This window comes from Periplaneta americana, chromosome 16 (assembly GCF_040183065.1).
Source record: "Periplaneta americana isolate PAMFEO1 chromosome 16, P.americana_PAMFEO1_priV1, whole genome shotgun sequence".
In the NCBI taxonomy this organism is placed as follows: Eukaryota; Metazoa; Arthropoda; class Insecta; order Blattodea; family Blattidae; genus Periplaneta; species Periplaneta americana.
Window position 1 is genome coordinate 113,140,356 of NC_091132.1, and position 20,914 is coordinate 113,161,269.

At 32.8% G+C, this 20,914-nt stretch overlaps 1 protein-coding gene across 1 annotated transcript in view; it reads right to left on the reverse strand.

Annotated features, from left to right (window-relative positions):
- Positions 1-20,914, reverse strand: part of LOC138691090 (venom serine protease-like) — an 83,315-nt gene that overhangs the window by 16,725 nt on the left and 45,676 nt on the right. The window contains exon 3 of the mRNA XM_069812797.1: positions 17,484-17,717. Coding sequence (XP_069668898.1) covers positions 17,484-17,717 — 234 coding nt within the window. The remainder of the gene's footprint in view (positions 1-17,483; positions 17,718-20,914) is intronic.

Consider the following 20,914-nt stretch of genomic DNA (forward strand, 5'->3'; position numbering starts at 1 on the left):
TTTGTCCAAATATTGGTAGATGACATAGTGGTAGATTCTGGACAACTCATAGATCTACATAAGAGATATCAGAGCTCTCCAATTCTTGCTTCACGCGCACATGCAATACAAATAGTGCAGGAGAGAATTTAAATTATCAAAAGACAATAATGACCTTAACCGTTGATTACTGTAAGCATGACACCAAACAAACCCTTTTTCCTTCACTAACAATATTCTTTGCACGGTTCTCATTCCCACACCACATGCTTCTGCAGTCGTTTCTTTTGCGTTGGCAACGTTGCAGTCAGCAACAAGATGGCCGGCAGCGTTCTGCTCGCCAACGTTTTTAAAACAATTATACACATTAAACACTATTTCCCGCGCCTGTCTGTGCAGTACTTGTCTTTTTACAGTCTCTTCTTTCATTTATTTATCTTACACACGCACACTCACGCACACACACAAGTAAACGTTAGTTTTACTTATTCCATGTATTGAAACATTCACACGTGAACAAACGAACTCTGGAAGTACTTCTTATAGGCCGATTCCGATTGGTTCTACTATACAAGGTTGTGACGTCACATATCAGAAATGCTACGGCGCATATAGCAGCTGACCGCCTTCCGAAATGCCGTCTAGTCTAGAGGACTTGGAAGATATTCCCGACAGTTACCAAAGGACACTCATGGGCAACATCGGAACATTGTTTCACGTTAGCTGTGGGAACAAACGCAAGTGCCAACGGCAGGTGCATCGATCTTCAGAATTATATGCTTCTTGTAAACCTAAATTCTGAATTTTTCTGTACACAGATTTTTCCAAAAAAAAAAAAAAAAAAAAAAAAAAGGCGAAGGAAACTGGCACTCCTAGAAATATTCTTAATTCTACCCTTCTCAAATCACACATATATTTTTGCGGCGAGCACGCTTGGATTCCAACATTTTGAGAAGCTGACAGCGGGGACGTACTGTGCCTCCTCTTTAGAGCACAGCAAGGCATAGACGAAAGGTAAGGGTAATATTTTTCAGGATATTGTCCGCTCCTCTTCACTATACCCATAACAGTAAATAATTCGGTAAATATTGAAGGAAATACCTTGAAAGCATCATCGAAATACCAGATATCACTTTTCGCGAGGCTCTCAAAATTTCTGCAGGTCGCGAATACGAGGACTCTACGTAGCTCTCTCTACTTCACTGTTGAGAACTTCTCGTGAGTCGTAGGCTATATTATAAATCATTCAATATGAAGCTTTTCGCGAAGAAGATTGAATCATTGACTATTGAAAAGAAATTGCCTACAGCATAGTGATTTCCTAAGTAAATTACCTTAAAACCCTTTTAGCCTTAAGACCAAATTAGTTATAAGTTTAATTCAAAACAAATAAGTTTAATAAATGCACAGTTTTGAACCGAACACACATTTCCTAATAATAGTAACATTTTCGGGAATTGGAAAAAAAAAAAAAAGTTTGGGAAATGGTATTCGAGAAATTTGTTTTCGGGAGAAAAGCATTCGGGAAATTAGATTCGGGAAACTGTACGGTAGTATTTTCCAATTTTTTGGCCTCACAAGTACTAATTAATAAATTAATTATTTACTATTTTATTCGTTCATTTAGTCTAAATTCTTTGTTCGTCTCTTTTAATTTATTCAGCTCGTTATAAAGATAGGCCTATCCACTCGTCTTAAATTCGATTGCGCACTCTAAATTCTTCCGTCCGTACTAATCTTATTCACCTGTTCTATTCTCTTCTCTCTTTTTAAATTCATTCTGTCGTTTTAAATTTATTTGCTCGTCCTAAGTTCATTTACACGTTCTAAGATTACTTATACTACGCTAATCCATTCATTCATTATACATTTATTTCCTAATTCAAAAGCTACTCATTTATTTAAATTGCGCGAACTTGTTTAAACTTGCATGAACCAGTTCAAAATTAATCAATTCGTTCTACATTTCTTAAACAGTTCTAAATTAATTTATTATGTATCCTGCTTAAGCTTCTGGGTAGGCAGGGTAAGCTGAGCTTTCCCAAACATTTTCGAAGAAGGGACAAGATTAATTTAGAATGTAGTTAATTAAAAACAGGAGTGTTTCCGCGTTTCGATTACCTTCTAGCGACGTAAAGCTCGGCATAGATCACTATTTCCGAACCATGCCTTCAGCCAAGCTTACCCAAACATTTTGTCACTCTTCGCTACTGCCCTGCTAACTCAATTTTATGTTCATTTTAATGATAAATTAATTATTTCTATATTTATTCATTATAAATTTACAGATTGATTCATTTGTTAAACTTTCATTCAGTGTGAATTATTTCGATGTATATTCAATTATTCTACTTGCATTCATCTACTTGAGATAATTACTTCCAAAATTAATTAATTTCAATTTATTGGTTCGAAGTTCACTTATTCAGAATTACTAATTTAATTAATTGATTTCTTAAATAATTTCTTCATACACTCGGCAATGACTTTCGAACTTTCAGCACAGAAATGAACTCTAACTTGGAATGAAGGTGTAGATTACAAAGTAGCCTACGTGAAGTACAATTGTGACAAACAAAAAATAAACAGATAAACAAGAAATAAATAAAAAGAAACAAACAAAACCAAATGAATAAATAAATAAGTGAATAAATGAAAAAAAATAAATGAGTAAATGAATAAATGAGTAAGTGAATAAATGAATAAATAAGTAAGTAAATAAATAAATAAATACATAAATAAATAAATACATAAATAAATAAATAAATAAATAAATAAATAAATAAATAAATAAATAAATAAATAAATAAGTAAATAAGTAAATAAATAAATAAATAAATGAATAAATAAATGAATAAATAAATAAATAAATGAATAAATAAATAAATAAATAAATAAATAAATAAATAAATAAATAAATAAATAAATAAATAAATAAATAAATAAGTAAATGAATAAATAAATAAGTAAATGAATGAATAAATAAATAAGTAAATAAGTAAGTAAATAAATAAATGAATAAATAAATAAATAAATAAATAAGTAAGTAAATAAATAATTAAATAAGTAAATAAGTAAATAAATAAATAATACATAAATAAATAAATACATAAATAAATAAATACATAAATAAATAAGTACATAAGTAAATAAATGAATAAATGAATAAATAAATAAGTAAATAAACAAATAAATAAATAATAAATAAATAAATAAGCAAATAAGTGAATAAATGAATAAATAAATAAATAAGTAAATGAGTAAATAAGTAAATAAGTGAATAAATGAATAAATAAATGAATAAGTAAATAAATAAATAAATGAATAAATAAGTAAATAAATAAATGAATAAATAAATAAATAAATACATAAATAAATGAATAAATAAATAAATAAATAAATACATAAATAAATAAATAAGAAAATAAATAAATAAATATTAAATAAATAAGTAAATAAATAAATAAAAAATAAATAAATAAGTAAATAAATAAATAAAAAATAAATAAATAAGTAAATAAGTATATAAATGAATAAATGAATAAATAAATAAATACATAAATAAATAAATAGATAAATAAATAAATAAGTAAATAAATAAGTAAATACGTAAATAAGTAAATAAATAAATAAGTAAATAAATGAATAAATAAATAAATAAGTAAATAAATGAATAAATAAATAAATAAGTAAATAAGTAAATAAATAAATAAATGAGTAAATAAGTAAATAATAAATAAGTAAATAAGTAAATAAATAAATAAGCAAATAAATAAATAAGCAAATAAATAAATAAGCAAATAAATAAATAAGTAAAGAAATAAGTAAATAAATAAATAAATAAATAAGTAAATAAATAAATAAATAAATAAATAAGTAAATAAGTATATAAATGAATAAATGAATAAATAAATAAATACATAAATAAATAAAGAAATAAGTAAATAAGTAAATAAATGAATAAATGAATAAATAAATAAGTAAATAAATAAATAAATCAGTAAATAAGTAAATAATAAATAAGTAAATAAATATATACATAAATAAATAAATAAATAAATAAGTAAATAAATAAATAAGTAAATAAATAAATACATAAATAAGTAAATAAGTATATAAATGAATAAATAAATAAAATACTTAAATAAATAAAGAAATAAGTAAATAAATGAATAAGTGAATAAATAAATAAGTAAATAAGTAAATAAGTGAATAAATGAATAAATAAATAAGTAAATAAGTAAATAAATAAATAAATGAGTAAATAAATAAATAAATAAGTAAATTAATAAATAAATAAGTAAATTAATAAATAAATAATCAAATAAATAAATAAATAATAAATACATAAGTAAATAAGTGAATAAGTAAATAAATAAATAAATAAATATTACATAAATAAATAAGTGAATAATAAATAAGTAAATAAGTAAATAAATAAATAAATAAATAAATAAATGAATAAATAAATAATTGAATATGGCAAAGCGTTTCTGACTTGAGCTACTCCACGTTTCAGTAACTAGGGTGTTACAATATATATTTTTTTAATATGAGAACCGATATTTTTCAAGTTTGGCATCTGTTCTAGTAAAATAGCATTGTGTACATTATTTTCAATCTGGTAAGAGTTGACCAATTCCACGTTTGCTGCCTGCAATATATGTCCCGACACTACTTCCAACATTACTTGCATTCGCTTTGTGCAGACAATAAAACTGCATGGAGTATTGACCCATACGAATCATCTATCCAAGTAGCTTCACGTACTTCCGATGCAGCTTGACTGCTGACTTGGAATTACGTACAATACGAAATCAAGCTCGGAGTACTTAAAATGCAGGACTGTAAACTGTGGCTCAGATACGCATATGTTACTCTTACTTCATTATTTACACACATTATTATTTAAGTAGTTCATAACAATTCATACATGCACATACATACACGCGCACACAGACACAAACATACATGCATTCATTTATGCATAACACAACTTAGCTTTATACGTCAGATTTCTCTTTTTTTTTTTTAAATCTGATTCATAGGAATTATAAAAAGTATCGTGATGCTGCGAAAGTCAATTCCATATTTTTTCGGAAGTAGGCCTACACTTTGTTGCCAATTTGTCTGCAGCAGAAGACACTGGGTATAAGAATTTCCGCTAAATCATTTCGATCTAACTCAATGTGTCAATGCTACTCCCTTAGCACATATTCTTCTATCGTCTAGAGCAGCGGTTCCCAAAGTGTGCTTCGCGGATGATTCTCAGGGGCTCCGTCGCCGGAAGTTATGAAGGTGAAAAAAATTGCTGCTTCCATCTAGTCTCTAGCGGGAAAAGGAAAACTACTTCCATCAAGCGAAAAATACTTTCTGAGAAAGTAGTTTGCGTTCTTCTTGCTTACATGGAAGCATTAATATTAGATATACTCGTCATTGGAACTATCTCGATCTTTCTTGCTTGCCAAGTACTCAATGATTCTCGAAATTTATTTTATTTTTTATATACTGGGCAGGCAGCGTTTGTTATTCGTGGTACGTGGAATCTACAATCTATTGACTGTTACGTTACCTCAAAAAATATAAATACTGTATATCTGCATGTTAATTTGATAGCAGATGTTTTAGCTAAACTTTCGTTGAACCGGAAATGTGGCTTAAGACGGGCTCCCTAAGACCTAAGAGACAGTCTCGCTTCAACCACGGCAGAGTACGGTCGAGGTTACGGGAGCGGATATCTAGTGAGTTTGTGTACGCGGAGTGTGTGTATACTGTAGACTAGTGTTGCATTACGCCGGAGTATTTTCGTGCAATGTTTACATTCTACGAATACTTTCGCGTGTTTTTTAGTTTCTTCTTCTTCTTCTTCTTCTTCTTCTTCTTCTTCTTCTTCTTCTTCGTGGTAAAGAAAAGTGACAACAGGAAAACCAAACATGTCTACAATTCGACGTCTAAATACAATTAAAGTACAATTTGACAGTAGTGCTACTTGTCCTATGGCAATGGATGTACATCTTCGGATACAACAAACTCTCAACTTAAACACAGAACAGGTAGAAATGTTGCAATTAAATACACAAGAAAAATCATTATATATAAAAGTGACATCGCCCACAATATACGAAAAACTGATACACAAACATGAAGGTTCAACGGATTTCAAATATAATAATGGTGAAAAAACGCAAGTGAAAGTAAGCAAGGCAGATGTTCCATCCGTAACTGTCCGAGTGTTTAATTTACCCCCGGAGGTGCCGAGTTCATTAATTCAAACAGTGTTAAACACGTATGGTGTAGTTCATTCAGTGCGACAAGAACAGTGGAGCACAGCTTATCCTTTCCCAGTTAACAATGGCGTTCGTGCGGTAAAAATGGAAATCAAGAAGCATATTCCAGGATCGATAGCCATTGCTGGATATAACGCACACATCACGTATGTGAGACAACCAATTTTGTGCTATGTGTGCCATGAGCCCAATCATAAAAAAGAAGATTGCCCTCAGAGAAAAACTACCTTTAATGTTAATGTTAAACCAAGACAAATGTTATTAAGTGACATTGTTTCGGGAACAGTCGTTCAGCAACGCGAGGAGCAAACGACGGAACGGCCCACGGAACGTGACGCACCTGTAGAAGAGGAAACCGACACCGCATCAGAGACTGAGGCAACAAAAACAGTGACTACCGAAGATGAACAAACTATCATGGACACCACAGAGTATACAGCAAATGATGCAGCTGATCGTGCACAGAATATGGAACAACTTGCAGTTATTGCCGATGACGTGGAAATAACGAATATTTCATCTGGAATAAAAACACCTCTGCAAATTGGGGAATCCACACTCGATCTCGAAGAAAACAAAATAGGGCAACTACCGAAACACCATCTAAGAAACTTAAACCTATGACGCAAAATGAGTTTACACGGGACCCACGTCTGAGAAGTCGCGAAGATGGCGCGGCGTCTGGCAGCAGCTCCAGCGAAAAGAACACATCAAACACGTATCCTAGCAATAAGGTCAAGAACAATCCACGACCTCACTCCTACGCAATCTACGGTCGCACCAAAGACGGCAGTAAGAAGGACGGTCCTGATGGAAAATCTCTTCCGAAGGAGGATAAAAACGTTAGGGCTGGAAAATCCCTTAACGACGGTTAGCCATAAATAATTTTGGCACGTAGAATATGCAGACGGGGATATCCATATCGTACTGCAAGTCAGTACTTGCACTACTTTATTTAATTCAATATATGGTGCTACCACGAAATTATGCAACATTAAACATAAATTGTTTACAAAGTAAAAATAAACAGTCGTTACTCAATGCATTCATAAGACAAAATAGCATAGATATTCTATTGTTACAGAAAGTGAATACCGAAAACTTTGATTTCATAGGACCGCAGTACGATTACGTTGTTAATACTGGTGATGAAAATCGTGGTACGGCAGTTATTTATCGTTGTGGACTTACGGTTGATGCCATCGAAAAACATCCAAGCGGACGAGTGATAGCCATGAATGTTAATAACATTCAGATACTAAATGTATATCTCCCTTCTGGAACTAATCATCGCCAACAGAGAGAAAGTTTTCTAAGTAAGGAACTCCCTTTCTTCCTTCGTCACAGATATGACTGTCTATTGATAGGTGGGGACTGGAACTGCGTGCTTCACGCGAAAGATCAAACGGGGCAGTATAATCCATCTCCGGTTTTAGCCAACCTAACACAAGACTTACATTTAGTAGATACGTGGAAGCTTCTCCATGGTAATAGAGTCGAATATACTTTTCGCCGACAAAATGGAACATCGCGATTAGATCGTTTCTATATCACTCGAACACACAGTAAATATATTTACCGTATACAAGTTTTTCCAACGCCATTTTCTGACCATGACTGTGTCCTCCTCTCACTCCAGACTGATATTAATCTTCCCGTATATGGTAAGGGCTCTTGGAAACTGAACAACACTTTACTACACATTCCTGAAATTAGTGAACAATTTTCTCAACATTTCGGAAAATTAATAAGCAAAGCCAACAAGTCCAAACTGAACATCATGCAAAAGTGGGTAAACATTATAAAACCTGGAGTTGTTAAATGAATTATATGCGGTACAACAGGCGGGTGGTAATAAGTGGCAAGAAATTCTGAACGTCAAATCGACTATTTGTGCTCTTCAACAAAAATTCATGGACGGTGTAAAGATACGTGCGAGAACGCCAACAGTAAGCGAAGATGAAAGATGTGCCCTATACCATCTTGTAAAGGAAAAACGCAACGCTAGGACTAAATATATATCCCACCTCCAAACAACGGAAGGAACACAATTAACATCTAACTCAGATTGTATTAAAGAAATTGAAACCTTCTTCAGAGCCCTTTATTCTGCATCTCCCACATCTCCAATGGAAACAGACACTTTACTTAAGCACGTGAATAGACACTTGAATCTGCAGCAGCAACACGATCTTCAGTTATCAATTACAGAAGAAGAAATTCTTAGGGCAATAGAAAATGCACCCAAGAATTCTGCCCCTGGACCTGATGGACTTACATATCAATTGTACAAAATGCACTGGAATTTAATTAAAGACACATTAGTGGACTTGTTCAATTACATTTTTGATAGAGGGATTGTAGTCGAGGGGTTCAGTGATGGGATTGTAATACTTCTCCCGAAGGTTACAAATCCACGTACGGTGTCGGAATATCGTCCAATTACACTCTTGAACACAGATTATAAGTTATTTATGAAGATACTAGCGTGCAGAGTAAAAACAACTTTTCGGGATATTATTGAAATAGGCCAAACTTGCAGTGTACCAGACAAATCAATAATTCACAACCTTGCCACCATTCGTGATACAATTTTATATTACGAAGAATTCCCAGATGAAAAACAGCACTGTTATCGATAGATTTTAATAAGGCCTTTGATAGAATGAACCATCTCTATATACAACGAGTTATGAAACACTTCTGTATACCAGAAAAATTTTTTAATGCTATAAGTAGCTTGTATGATAGTGCATACTCCAAAATTCAAGTGAACGGTTTCTTTACGAAACGTATCCCAATTGCATCATCGGTACGACAAGAATGCCCTCTGTCAATGTGCCTGTTCGCTATTGGTATAGAACCACTTATTAGAATGTCACATAACATCTTACAATCTGGACGAGCCACGTGCAACATGTTCACGATCCGGGCTTATGCAGACGATGTTGTAATCCTCCTCCGAGATGAAGACGAGTGTACAAAATTACCACAAATTCTACAAACATATAGTGTGGCATCCTGTGCACAAATAAATGTACAAAAGTCATCATTAGTACCATTAGGCAATTGGCCTGTTACACACACTGTAAATCATATCCCTATAAAAAGAAAAGCAAAGATTTTAGGATTGACAGTATATGCATCCTTCAAAGAAATGGTTTACATCAATTGGTCCATTACGTCTGCAAGAACTCGAGCAACAATGTTTCAGCATATACATAGAAACCTCAATCTCCTTGAGAGGATATGGCACATAAACGTATTTTGCCTGTCCAAATTGTGGTATCTAGCACAGATTTTGCCTCTTCCGTCCAAATACTCCACAGTGCTAGACAGAGCAATCAGCTTCTATGTCTGGAAAGGATATTTTTACAAGCTTCCGAAAAAGCAGTTGCATCTACCAATAACGAAAGGAGGTTTACAGCTGACGGCAATAAAAGAGAAAAGTCAGGCCCTTTTAACACGGAATATTCTTCGCGCGAAACACGATGAAAGCGATCCCATGGACAACAAATTCTGGCAAGACCACATTCCACTACTATGCAGTAAAACTACCGCCTTACCGCACTTGCTGAAAATGATTTGGGAAATAATAGAGTCATATCCACCAACAACAGTCACGAATGAAAAGAATCAAAACACGAAGACTATCTACACTTACCTCATGAAGAAAGCCGTGCAAACGCCACGTATCGTGGAAAAGTTGCCAAACCAAAGATGGGGAAATATATGGCGCAATTTGCATATGGCGAACATCCCTACTGCATGGAAGACAACAGTATATTGCTATCTCAACCAGATTATACCGACTGAAGAAAAGAGACATCGCCATAATTTAACAGACTCCCCGGCATGCAAAAAGTGTGGGTGGTTAGACACACTGAAACATCGTGTCACAAATTGTGGTGCTGCGAAAACCATATGGGAAGGAGCAACAGCTTTACTAGTAAAAGTATGGCCAGATTCGCAACTACATGATTGGTTCCAAACATTATTGGTATTAGACCCACCAACAAAACAAAACAAATTTGTAACGGTATGGCTTGCTTCAGGATTCCTGCACTACCAGTTGACAAAGTCCTTGCACAAAATGGAAGAATTCCTACATATGTTGAAAGAAGAGGCAGCCAAGTTGGAAATGAAGTACGACAAATCATCCCAAATTTTAAAAGAACTAAAACTATTACAACTGAATAGCTCACTCAATTTAGTTTAATTCAGGAATTACAAACGTGTTCCCCTTGTAGCATTGTTCTCTAACCATTGCATGCTCGCTCATTGGTAATATTAAACCAACACTGAACAATATTCAGTGTACATTTTACCTCAACTTGTACTCAGTATTTAAATGTATGTAAATATGTTATTAGTGAAATAAGGGGAATTTTGAGGTAACAGAGTAACTTAATTTCAGTTATTCTCAGTTTGAAAAATAATGTAAGTTTATAACTTATTCATTCAACATCACAGGTTCTCGTAATGTAGTTATAATGGTAAGCCAGGAATTACTGTATGATTTTATGTAATTTTAATTTTACAGTTAATAGCATAGAACTTTCATTCTGTTAACTATTGAAACTATATGGTATATTTTGACTATGAAGATGAATTAGAGTGAAAAGTTCAAGCCATGAAGTTAACTGAGGTTATTGACGAAAAGTTTCAAAATAATTATACAATCAGATTGCGTTGGTCATCTAGGATAGCAATGTAGTATGCTCTTGCAACACAGTTTAAGAATGTAAAAAATAATTCTGAACTTGTAGGAATTAAGTTTCACATAATGTGAAACTGCTTCAGTTTACATAATGTTTGAGATAATGTTGTAAGAAAGATAAAATATTATTGATATTATGTTTAGTGCCAAATTTCAGATCTTTCTAAGACGATTAGATATGTAAAATTGAGTTTGAAGAGAGAACATTGAATCACTGATGTCTCGGGATTCACTTTGGAATGCTGTGTTGAGAATTTTTTACAAGGTATATAAGATAAAAAATTTAATTTTCAGAATGCTTGTTACCATAAAGCTTTTTGTAGAACTGTTTTGTAGAATGACATCTATATTTGGGGTTAAGTCACTTCTAAAATAATTTTATGAAGTCTTTGTTCTGTATCTGTTTTAATAAAAATAAAAAAAAGAGCAGGAAAAAAAAAGAGTCATTAGCCATCAACCAGTGCTCAGTCAAAGGGAGATAACAACACCTATAACCTTACTTTCAAAGAAGATAGTGCGAATTCCTGGGAATTGGGTTCGGAATATGTTGAACATGATCCTGTCTCAGAGTCTACAATGCCTAGTGTATAGGTATTGAAAGTAACAAACGAAAATATTGTAATTTATATTTGGACATGGGATTCACTGAGTTTGCTGATGAACGTCCACAGTGTGTGATATATAACAAAGTTTTTCCCAATAGTTCTATGTTCCCTGCCAAGCTTAGACGGCATTTCTCAATTCAAAAATTCACAAATAAAACTGTAGACTACTTCGAAAGAAAAAGTGACGAACTCCATGCAGTTCAGACAAAATTTCACCTCGTATAAAAACAAACAACGAGAAAGCACTGAAAACGTCGTACTTGGTTAGTCATGACCAGGCCCTTGCTGGTAAACCTCACCCTTGCTGAAACTCTTATGACTATTAGTGAAGGTAGTGAAGTGCATGGTGGACGAGAAAACTGCAAAACTTGATTTCCAGTGTGCCCTTACCAAATAACACTGTGCGTAATCGAATCCAGAATATATGAAAAAAAAACGTAAAAAATATCATGATTTCCCGTATCACTTAAACGAAATTTTCGTTACAACTTGACAAATCCACGGTCTTTGCCGGATTAGCTATGTTAATGATGTTTGTGCGATATGGATTTTCAGGTTTTTTTCATGAAATATTTTGTTCTGCAGCCATTGCCATCCTCTACAAGCGATACTGAATTTTTTCCTTCTTCATAGAAAACTCGATACCGTGGGAAAATTGCATTGATGTGTGCACAGATGGCGCTATTGTAAGGATCAAGAAAGTTTCAAAAACTGCACAGTAGTCACTGTGTACTACACCAACATTCCCTCGCAACGAAAAAAATGCCAGCGTTATTAAAGCAAGTACTAGACAACGCCGTCAAAATTATCAACTTTGTTAAGGCACGACCTTCGCAGTGTAGGCTACTTAAAATCCTGTGTGAAGATATCGGTAGTATACACAAGTCATTGTTAGTAATATTACACACAGAAGTGCGATGGTTGTCGCGCCGTAAAACGTTATCCCGATTACATGAACTTCGAACGGAATTTTCTTCACTTTTGAATTATCAATTTGCTAGCAGATTATTTGAATGATCGGGAATGGTTGTACAAATTATGTTACTTGGCAGACATTTTCAAAAATGAATTCAGCACATACATACAAGGTAAACTGAAGACTATATTCGATGCTCATGACGAAATTGTCGCACTGAAGAAAAAGATAGTGTTCTACATAGAAAGCGTCGACAATAAGGATCTTACGTTTCTCATTGACTTCAAACTTTATAGAAGAAAATAACAACAATGAATGTCTCATTCATAGCAATAATGAAAGAACACCTTGACAATTTGCTTCGAAATATCAATTCATACTTTCCAAGGGACACTCGGGAATCGATTCTAAAGAAATATGAGTGGATTGTAGATCCATTTCCAGTGATGTCAATACCAGCAGCCCTCACTGCTTCAGATATGAGGTCCTTATAGACATGGTTTCGAACAGCCACTGTCAGGCATAATTTAAAAGCAAACCATTTCCCAAATTTTGGGCTAAGTTAGGGAAGGATCTTTTGATACTAAGTTCAAAAGCTAAATTTCTCTCACTGCCTTTTGGTACTGTGTACCTCAGTGAAACGACCTTTTCAGGGTACACGGCTACAAAAACAAAATATCGAACTTGTTTGGACACAGAAGACGATATACGTCTTCAACTGACTTCTATGACACCGGACATTGACAAACTCTGTTGCAAGAAACAGGCACATTCTTCACATTATCTTCTGATGTACATGTAACATTGTAACATTTTTTAAATATCTTAACTACTTGTTAATATCACTTTTTTACTATTGTTTCTTTTATTGTGTGTGTATATATATATATATATATATATATATATATATATATATATATATATATATATATATATATCTGTGGAGTAACGGTCAGCGCGTCTGGCTGCGAAACCAGGTGGCCCGGGTTCGAATCCCGGTCGGGGTAAGTTACCTGGTTGAGGTTTTTTCCGGGGTTTTCCCTCAACCCAATACGAGCATATGCTGGGTAACTTTCGGTGCTGGACCCCGGACTCATTTTCACTCATATCATTCAGACGCTAAATAACCTAGATGTTGATACAGCGTCGTAAAACAACCGAATAAAATTATATATATATATATATATATATATATATATATATATATATATATATATATATATATTCATATTCATCCGTTTATGTATCGTGTGAAATATGCTTCATAGAACGTAGACAGATAAAACTAAAAAGTAAAATTTCTTGGGGCTCCACGAGAAACTTTTGCTTCAAAAAGGGCTCCGTGGCTGAAAAAGTTTGGGAACCGCTGGTCTAGAGAATTATCCCCTGTTTCATGGATTAAAGAACTGAAAACTAATATAGTGGTTTGCTGTAATGCCCATTCTGGAAACAACAGTGAGCGTGCTTAATATTCATCTAGCAAATATCTTCCTAAAGTATTATTTTGGTTCCCAGACGCTATGTCCACGGATATTATTTTCGTCCACTGTTTCGTACGTCCCTTTGATACTCCGTCCACTATATTTTTTCGTCCTCGAGTGTTTTTTGTCTACTATTATTTCGTCCACAGTTTAAGTGTCCATTGTGCTATTTTGTCCTCTGAAAGTTTGGTCTACAATTTATTATGTCCCAAATTTATCTTCGTCATCTTTATTAAGTTGTCCATTTTATTATCTGCGTCCAGTATTCCTGAGTGTCCATTTGCATAAATGGTTTGAAACTAATACACTATCAATACTATAATAATAATAATAATAATAATAATAATAATAATAATAGTAACAATAATAAATAATATTTACTCAATATAAAAACGTACTATACGATGAAGTAAAACGTTGTTATGAAATTGGCAATGGTGGACGATTTCTGTTTCGAGCTGTTTACTGTTCTTAATAAACTATTTCTCTCTGGCAACAATATTTATTTATTTATTTATTTCATCAATCATTGTTCACGTCATGGCGGATTAGATGTTTCCAGTTCTTAATCCGCCATTACTCTCTATGCAAATATAACAAAAAATTAATACATTTGAACTTATAAGTATCCTCTGTTTACAATAATAATACTACTAATAATAAAAATAATAATAATAATAATAATGATAAAAATAATAATAATCAACTAATAAGTATACCTCTTTTATTTAAAACTCCTACTCTCTTAAGAATTATTCTATTACTTCATTGACTACTCTTTGTAGTTTCTTATCGTGTAACTACTCAACATTTATAATTCCATCTCCGTTAGAGCTTTGACTTTCTCTTCCCATCTAATTTTAACTCTAAACAGAAATGTTCCTAATTTATGCAGACTGTTGGCGTTAAGGGGACCATTCATTTTTTTATAAGCTACTATAGCGTTTATTTGTAGAAAATTTTATCCACCCAACTGTTTCTCAAATCATTCGTTGCCTGACATTTTAAAGCAATATGCATTGCGTCTTCAGCTAGTCCATACAAAGGACATTTAGCCTTCTCTACGTTCCCTCTCCTATTTTTGAGTCTCCAGATACCTAATCTCCACCATGCCATTCCCGTTCTCTCTTCCCTTGAATTTAGTCTAACATATTCTTCCTGTTCCCAAAACTGCTTCTCCTCCCTATAGTATTTTAGTGATCCTAGGTCTTCACATTACTAAAAATATATTGTCTTGAAATATCGTTTGTCCTCTCTTTTACTATTCTTCCAATAGTTTTCGTGTTTATAGACCCTAGTTCTCTACTGGCAACAATATAAGGACTTCCTCTTAGCCACCAATATAATAGCTTATAGTTCCTCTCTTAAAATGCTTGATGGAGATACATTAGGAAGATCTTCTGCCTTGCATTTGTTCGTCCTGTTGCATTTTTTACTTCCACTTCGTCTCCATTGGCATATGAATGTGCTCTCCTTTTCTTAATACGTATTCCAGCCGTGTGATGTCAGTGGGTTATGCAACGGGCATTGCCTATTTCCATGTTTTCACAGCGCCAATAAGAATTAAATACATTTCCATAGCAACCCTTCTTTTTTAAATTGCATATTGGAAGTGCTTGTTACCCAAAAATTAACAAAATATTCCAGGACAAAATATTTAGTTTGCACAGAAACTAGTGGACAAAGAAAAATTGGGGAAAAAAATATGCACACAATAATTCTTGACCGAAATATTAATGGACCAATTTTTTGTGGAGGAAATGTTTGCTGGACTAATTTCCTTGGACAAAATAGCTGTGGACGTGAGATAGTGTACAAATTGTCTGATGGACGTACTGATGTGGACGTATTGTCCTAGGGCCCGTTTCACAATCCTTACAAATTACAAATTAACAATTTACAAATAACAAGTAAAAGATTACAAATTCTTGTAAATTGTGTTTCACAATGCTATCTATTAGTTTGTAAAGTTTGACGAATTGTACAAAATCAGCTAAAGAAATTTACATTGGTTACACAATATCGCCAAAGACAGTTAGAAAAATCGCTAAGGAGCAGAGCTAAAGTCGCTGTATTTTTACAAGTATCGATACATATGTTTATATTTTGTACTAAAATAGATAATTCTAAGCTTGCTGATTCATATTTCACCAACAGAAAATATGAAGTATTGCTAAAGAAAATTAAAAGTATTTAGATTTTTATATATTGGCGACAATGGAATTTCATGTGATGCGATTGGTCGAGTATACCAATACATCTATTACTTAAATGACCAAAGTTAGCACCAAATTTATTTCACGTACAAATATGCAATTGATAAAATAATTACGATGTCTAACTACAAAATCAGGTTCATTTTTTGTGTTGATCCATCAGTATTTATTAATATTGCATCCATAACCTCACAAACATTAGTGATCCCAGCAGCAACATACAAATTCTGTGCTACAGTAAATAACATTTTGGTGATCAAAAACCTCCCCCGAATTTAATTCTTAACAAAATCAAGTACTCTGTGGGCACTTTTGCACATAGATATCTTAGAAATTCCGTGCTTATCTGCTAACACACGGAAATAACAGCTAGTATGCAACCAATGCAAAATAATACAATTCTCTCTTTGAAGTTAGGGCATCAGTTGTCCTTTTGGATGTTGGATATGATGTCCCATATCTTGTAGAAGAGATTCCAACGAAACGGGACTCGAAACGACTTCAGAATACCGCATAAGTAGTGTCGTTATTGCATTATTGAATTATTTATTTTTGGTGCAGGGAACTTCTTTTTTAAGTACGGGTATGTATTAAATATAATCTTCGTATATAAATACTTACGCGGTATTCTGGGACTCATTCGAAACCTTTCATCTAATTCATACAATGATACGAACGTGTTATTAATTCTTGGCCGGAGAATTTCACGTATGCGTCTTCGTTTGATTAGGCCTAAATTCAATATCTTCATCTGAGTCATTAGAACTCCTTAATAATATTAAAACTGCGTTAGTTTAATTCTTAATATTATCCAGTTACTAAAAAATTAATTTAATAAGTATTTCTTTACTGTATTTATTCGTAATTTGTTGCAATATCAAACTTTACACATCTCAAAATATGGTAATTTTACAAGTAAAGTTTACACGTTTGTAAAATTACTCTTCATTGTGAAACAATACTTGTAAAGTGAGCAAAATTTAATTTGTAAAGATTTGATTTCCTTTGTAAAGTTCAACATTACAAACAAAGATTGTGAAACAGAAATTTACAATTTACGATCAAAGTTTACAATTTACAAAGCTTGTAAACATTGTGAAACAGGCTCTTGGAGGCATTATTTTGCATCAATTGTAAAAACATAAGAGAAAAATTTATAGTAATAGTGAATTTATTAGCATGATTTCTATCTTACTGTAGATATGTTGCACATTTAAGTAATATTTGTATGCATATCTAATCCTCTCTATTTTCATACATATCCTGCCCCGATGATTACCTCTTTCTTCCACCCGCAGTCGCAGGTGGGCGGTGGAGGAGTCTGCTGCTGGGTCGCAGTGATGGAGCAGAGGAAGGCACCTCTGTTGAAATATGAGGTAATCAGTTGCATCGTCAGCTGATTGCTCTCTGATTCCAACGTGAAATTCCCAGATCCACAGTATGTGTGGCCATCTGATAAGCTCGTGTCTCCAGTAAGGGACACAAGAAGTTTACCATCCTTGCAGTTTTCGCTCTGTGAAAATTTGAGCACAATTGAAACATTAACAAACGCACAGGAATAATGTTTATCTAGTTGGACTCTAATAAAGTAGAATTAAATAACCGACAAAATGAGCTTATGGCTCCTACTGTTATTATTTATCTGAGAACCAATTGGATTCAATAATTACATATATTAACAGGAACAACAGACCTACTTCTGTAACCAATTATTTCTAAAACAACAAATATATTACTTCAATGAAATTATAATTGTAATATAGGGGTGTACCAATCGTGAGGAGAATTATTGCAAGAAATTGACTACCTAGAGCAATTAAATCTGAAAAACCCTTCAAGAAATACGTAGAACACTATAATCAAGTAACTCAATGACGACATCCATTCAGAAATATAATTAATTGTATTCCTGAAGAATATTCCAAATTTACTGCTTCTTTAACCTCAGTAGAGCCACAATTAAAGGTCTGCACTTAAAGCCTAAAGGTTGCAGTTTCGATTCCATATGGGATCAGACAATCACATATATTAACAATCATAAATTTGTATATATGATCTAATACTTTACACTCGACAAAATATCGATAATTTATTACTCATTAGTGGCCAATATACTTGATCTTGAAATAAGAAATAGTGAACAAATTAATATTGCTTACTGTAGATTACACAAGAGCAACACAAACTTTTCAATTATGGGGATGAAATTATATAATAAGCTCCCCAGTCAATATTATAAATTACCAATCAATATCTTCAAAACTAGATTTCACAATTGGTTATTAAATAATCCTTTTTACTCTATTGGTGAATTTTTTAACACAAATTTGCATGAAATTGTTTTTAATAAATACATTTAAATGCAATTAGTTACAACTAATATATTAAGGTTGAAGTGTTTTCATTAATTTAAAAGTTACAAATTATTTCATGTTTTCATTGTAGGCCTATTATTTAAATTTAACTCTTTCAATTAGGCTTATATTAGTGTTTATTCAAGTGAATTATATGTTTTTCAATGTATTCTGACGAAGCCTATAAATATATGTCTAATGGCCTAATAAATTGAACTGAATTCAATTCAATTGACTTTATTCCATCGACCTAATCCTTCAGGTGGCACTATGGCCTTAAGATTCACTCAGTCTCAAATGCCGGCAGCATACTGCACTGGGCATTCTGTCTCGGACAGGATCATTTTGTTTTGCGTCAGTTTTATCCGGTTGGAATTGATTTTTCAAGAGATGTCTTCAGAAAGACTTCATCAACCTTTGTCGACGTACTTGACTCCATGTTTATAGTAGGAGCCAGCGATTTCAGCAGATGGATTTTATTAATCGGAAGTCCAGAGCGAGTTACTCACCGATGCAAGGTCGTCTGATATCTCTGCAGCAAGCAAACTGAAGCTGGAATGGGTAGGACATAAGAGTAAACATACAGGCTCAAGATCGGAGTGGACTTAAATGGACAGTCACTTCCAAAAACTACACACATGTAGCTAAACTATAGAATTTCGGTAATCTATGATGTGTGCATGTACATATATGAAAAGGAATCATTTCCTGGCACACATTTTTCGAGATAATTCCAGTTGCCGCTGCACAATCTTTCCCTCGTTAATATAAAGTATAAAGACAATCTATATAATAAAAAGCTATTCTATGATGAACAGACTGATTGATTCGTCAACATAAATCTCCTTAAACCCTATAGTCTACGTAGGTTTCTGTTAATCCTTAGTCAATAGATAAGACTGAGTTTTACGAATACGAACATAAAGAGATGGAAAATGGAAGGCAGTAATGGTCAAAATAATTATACCGATTTATTTTTTTAACCAGCAGACGTGCAGCCTTTAAAGTTAAAACAAAGATTCACTCATAAAATAGGGTTAAACTATTCATCTCATCTCTCAGAATTGTTTCTAAAATTCAATTTCATGTACTCCCTTCAAATAACTTTTCAGATTTTTTAAAATTTACTTCCGAGCAGAGAGGAGAGAGAAAGGAGTTGGCGATTTTAAAAATTCACTAAAGTATATTTAAATACTGACGTAAGATTTAAAATGAAGGTTACTCTCTACAATACTGGTAACATTCTTAGATTTTTTAAATACCATATCCTAAGGTACTGATGAAAATGCAGAAGGGAGTGAGAAATCTCATGTCATCCGATCTCAATGAAAGTAGATATCTGGGGATCTTTGCGATCACAGAATTCGAATAAGGTATTATTTTGTCCAACTTTGTCCTTAAAAATGGGTGAGAAATTAAATTAGATATCTTAGGGGTTTCGAGACGAAAATTAAGAATAATACAATTTGTGCGAATCCAATATGGCAGTTTCAGTACTATGAATTATATTAAAAAAATGAAACATCGGATAACGCAAATATACATAAACACAGGTAACACATGTACAGTATTTAAGGGGATATGCAACACCTTTTGATAGTAGACCTATACACTTAATAAAATCCAAAAATGTAATTTCTACATATCCTGAATGAATTTTGTGCTGGAATTTAGTATAGTCATCAGCCAATACCTCTAGATTAATAAACAACTTTTTAGAATCCATAAAATACAGTATTTATTGTGAATGATAATTATATTTTTCAATTGGTGTAATTTGTGCAGAGAAAATTGGTTTCTCCGATATTTTGTAAGATTTCAAATATTTTAAAATGCTTTATTCTTTGTTTTATTCACAATGTGCGTGTTAAGAAATTATTGCCCTTTTAATATCCATTGCAATCCTATTTATTATACCTTTATATAAATCTGACTTCCGCAGCATGCAGTTTTACTCAATTAACGAAATTATATTTCGATTAATAATAATTATACATAACCCTACCCTTACTAGATCAATATACAATATATATATATATATATAATATAGGAGACGTATTGTAAAATCATATATATTTATTTGATGTATTCTTTGAATCGAACTGTACCGTGGTGTGTTTCATAATAATGATAATTGATATGAACTACTGGTATGAAAATATAAACGACTCAGAATGTTATCGCATCTCATTCACGTAGCTTACACAAATAACATTGGCTCGCCTACTGGAAATGTCATCGAGGTCACCTGCCAAAATCGCTGCCTCCGACTGTATCTGAAAAGCTTTGCAATCCAGATCTTTTGTTAACACTTTTTCATCTCTTTGAGAAATAAACAGTCGAAATGTCCTTCGAA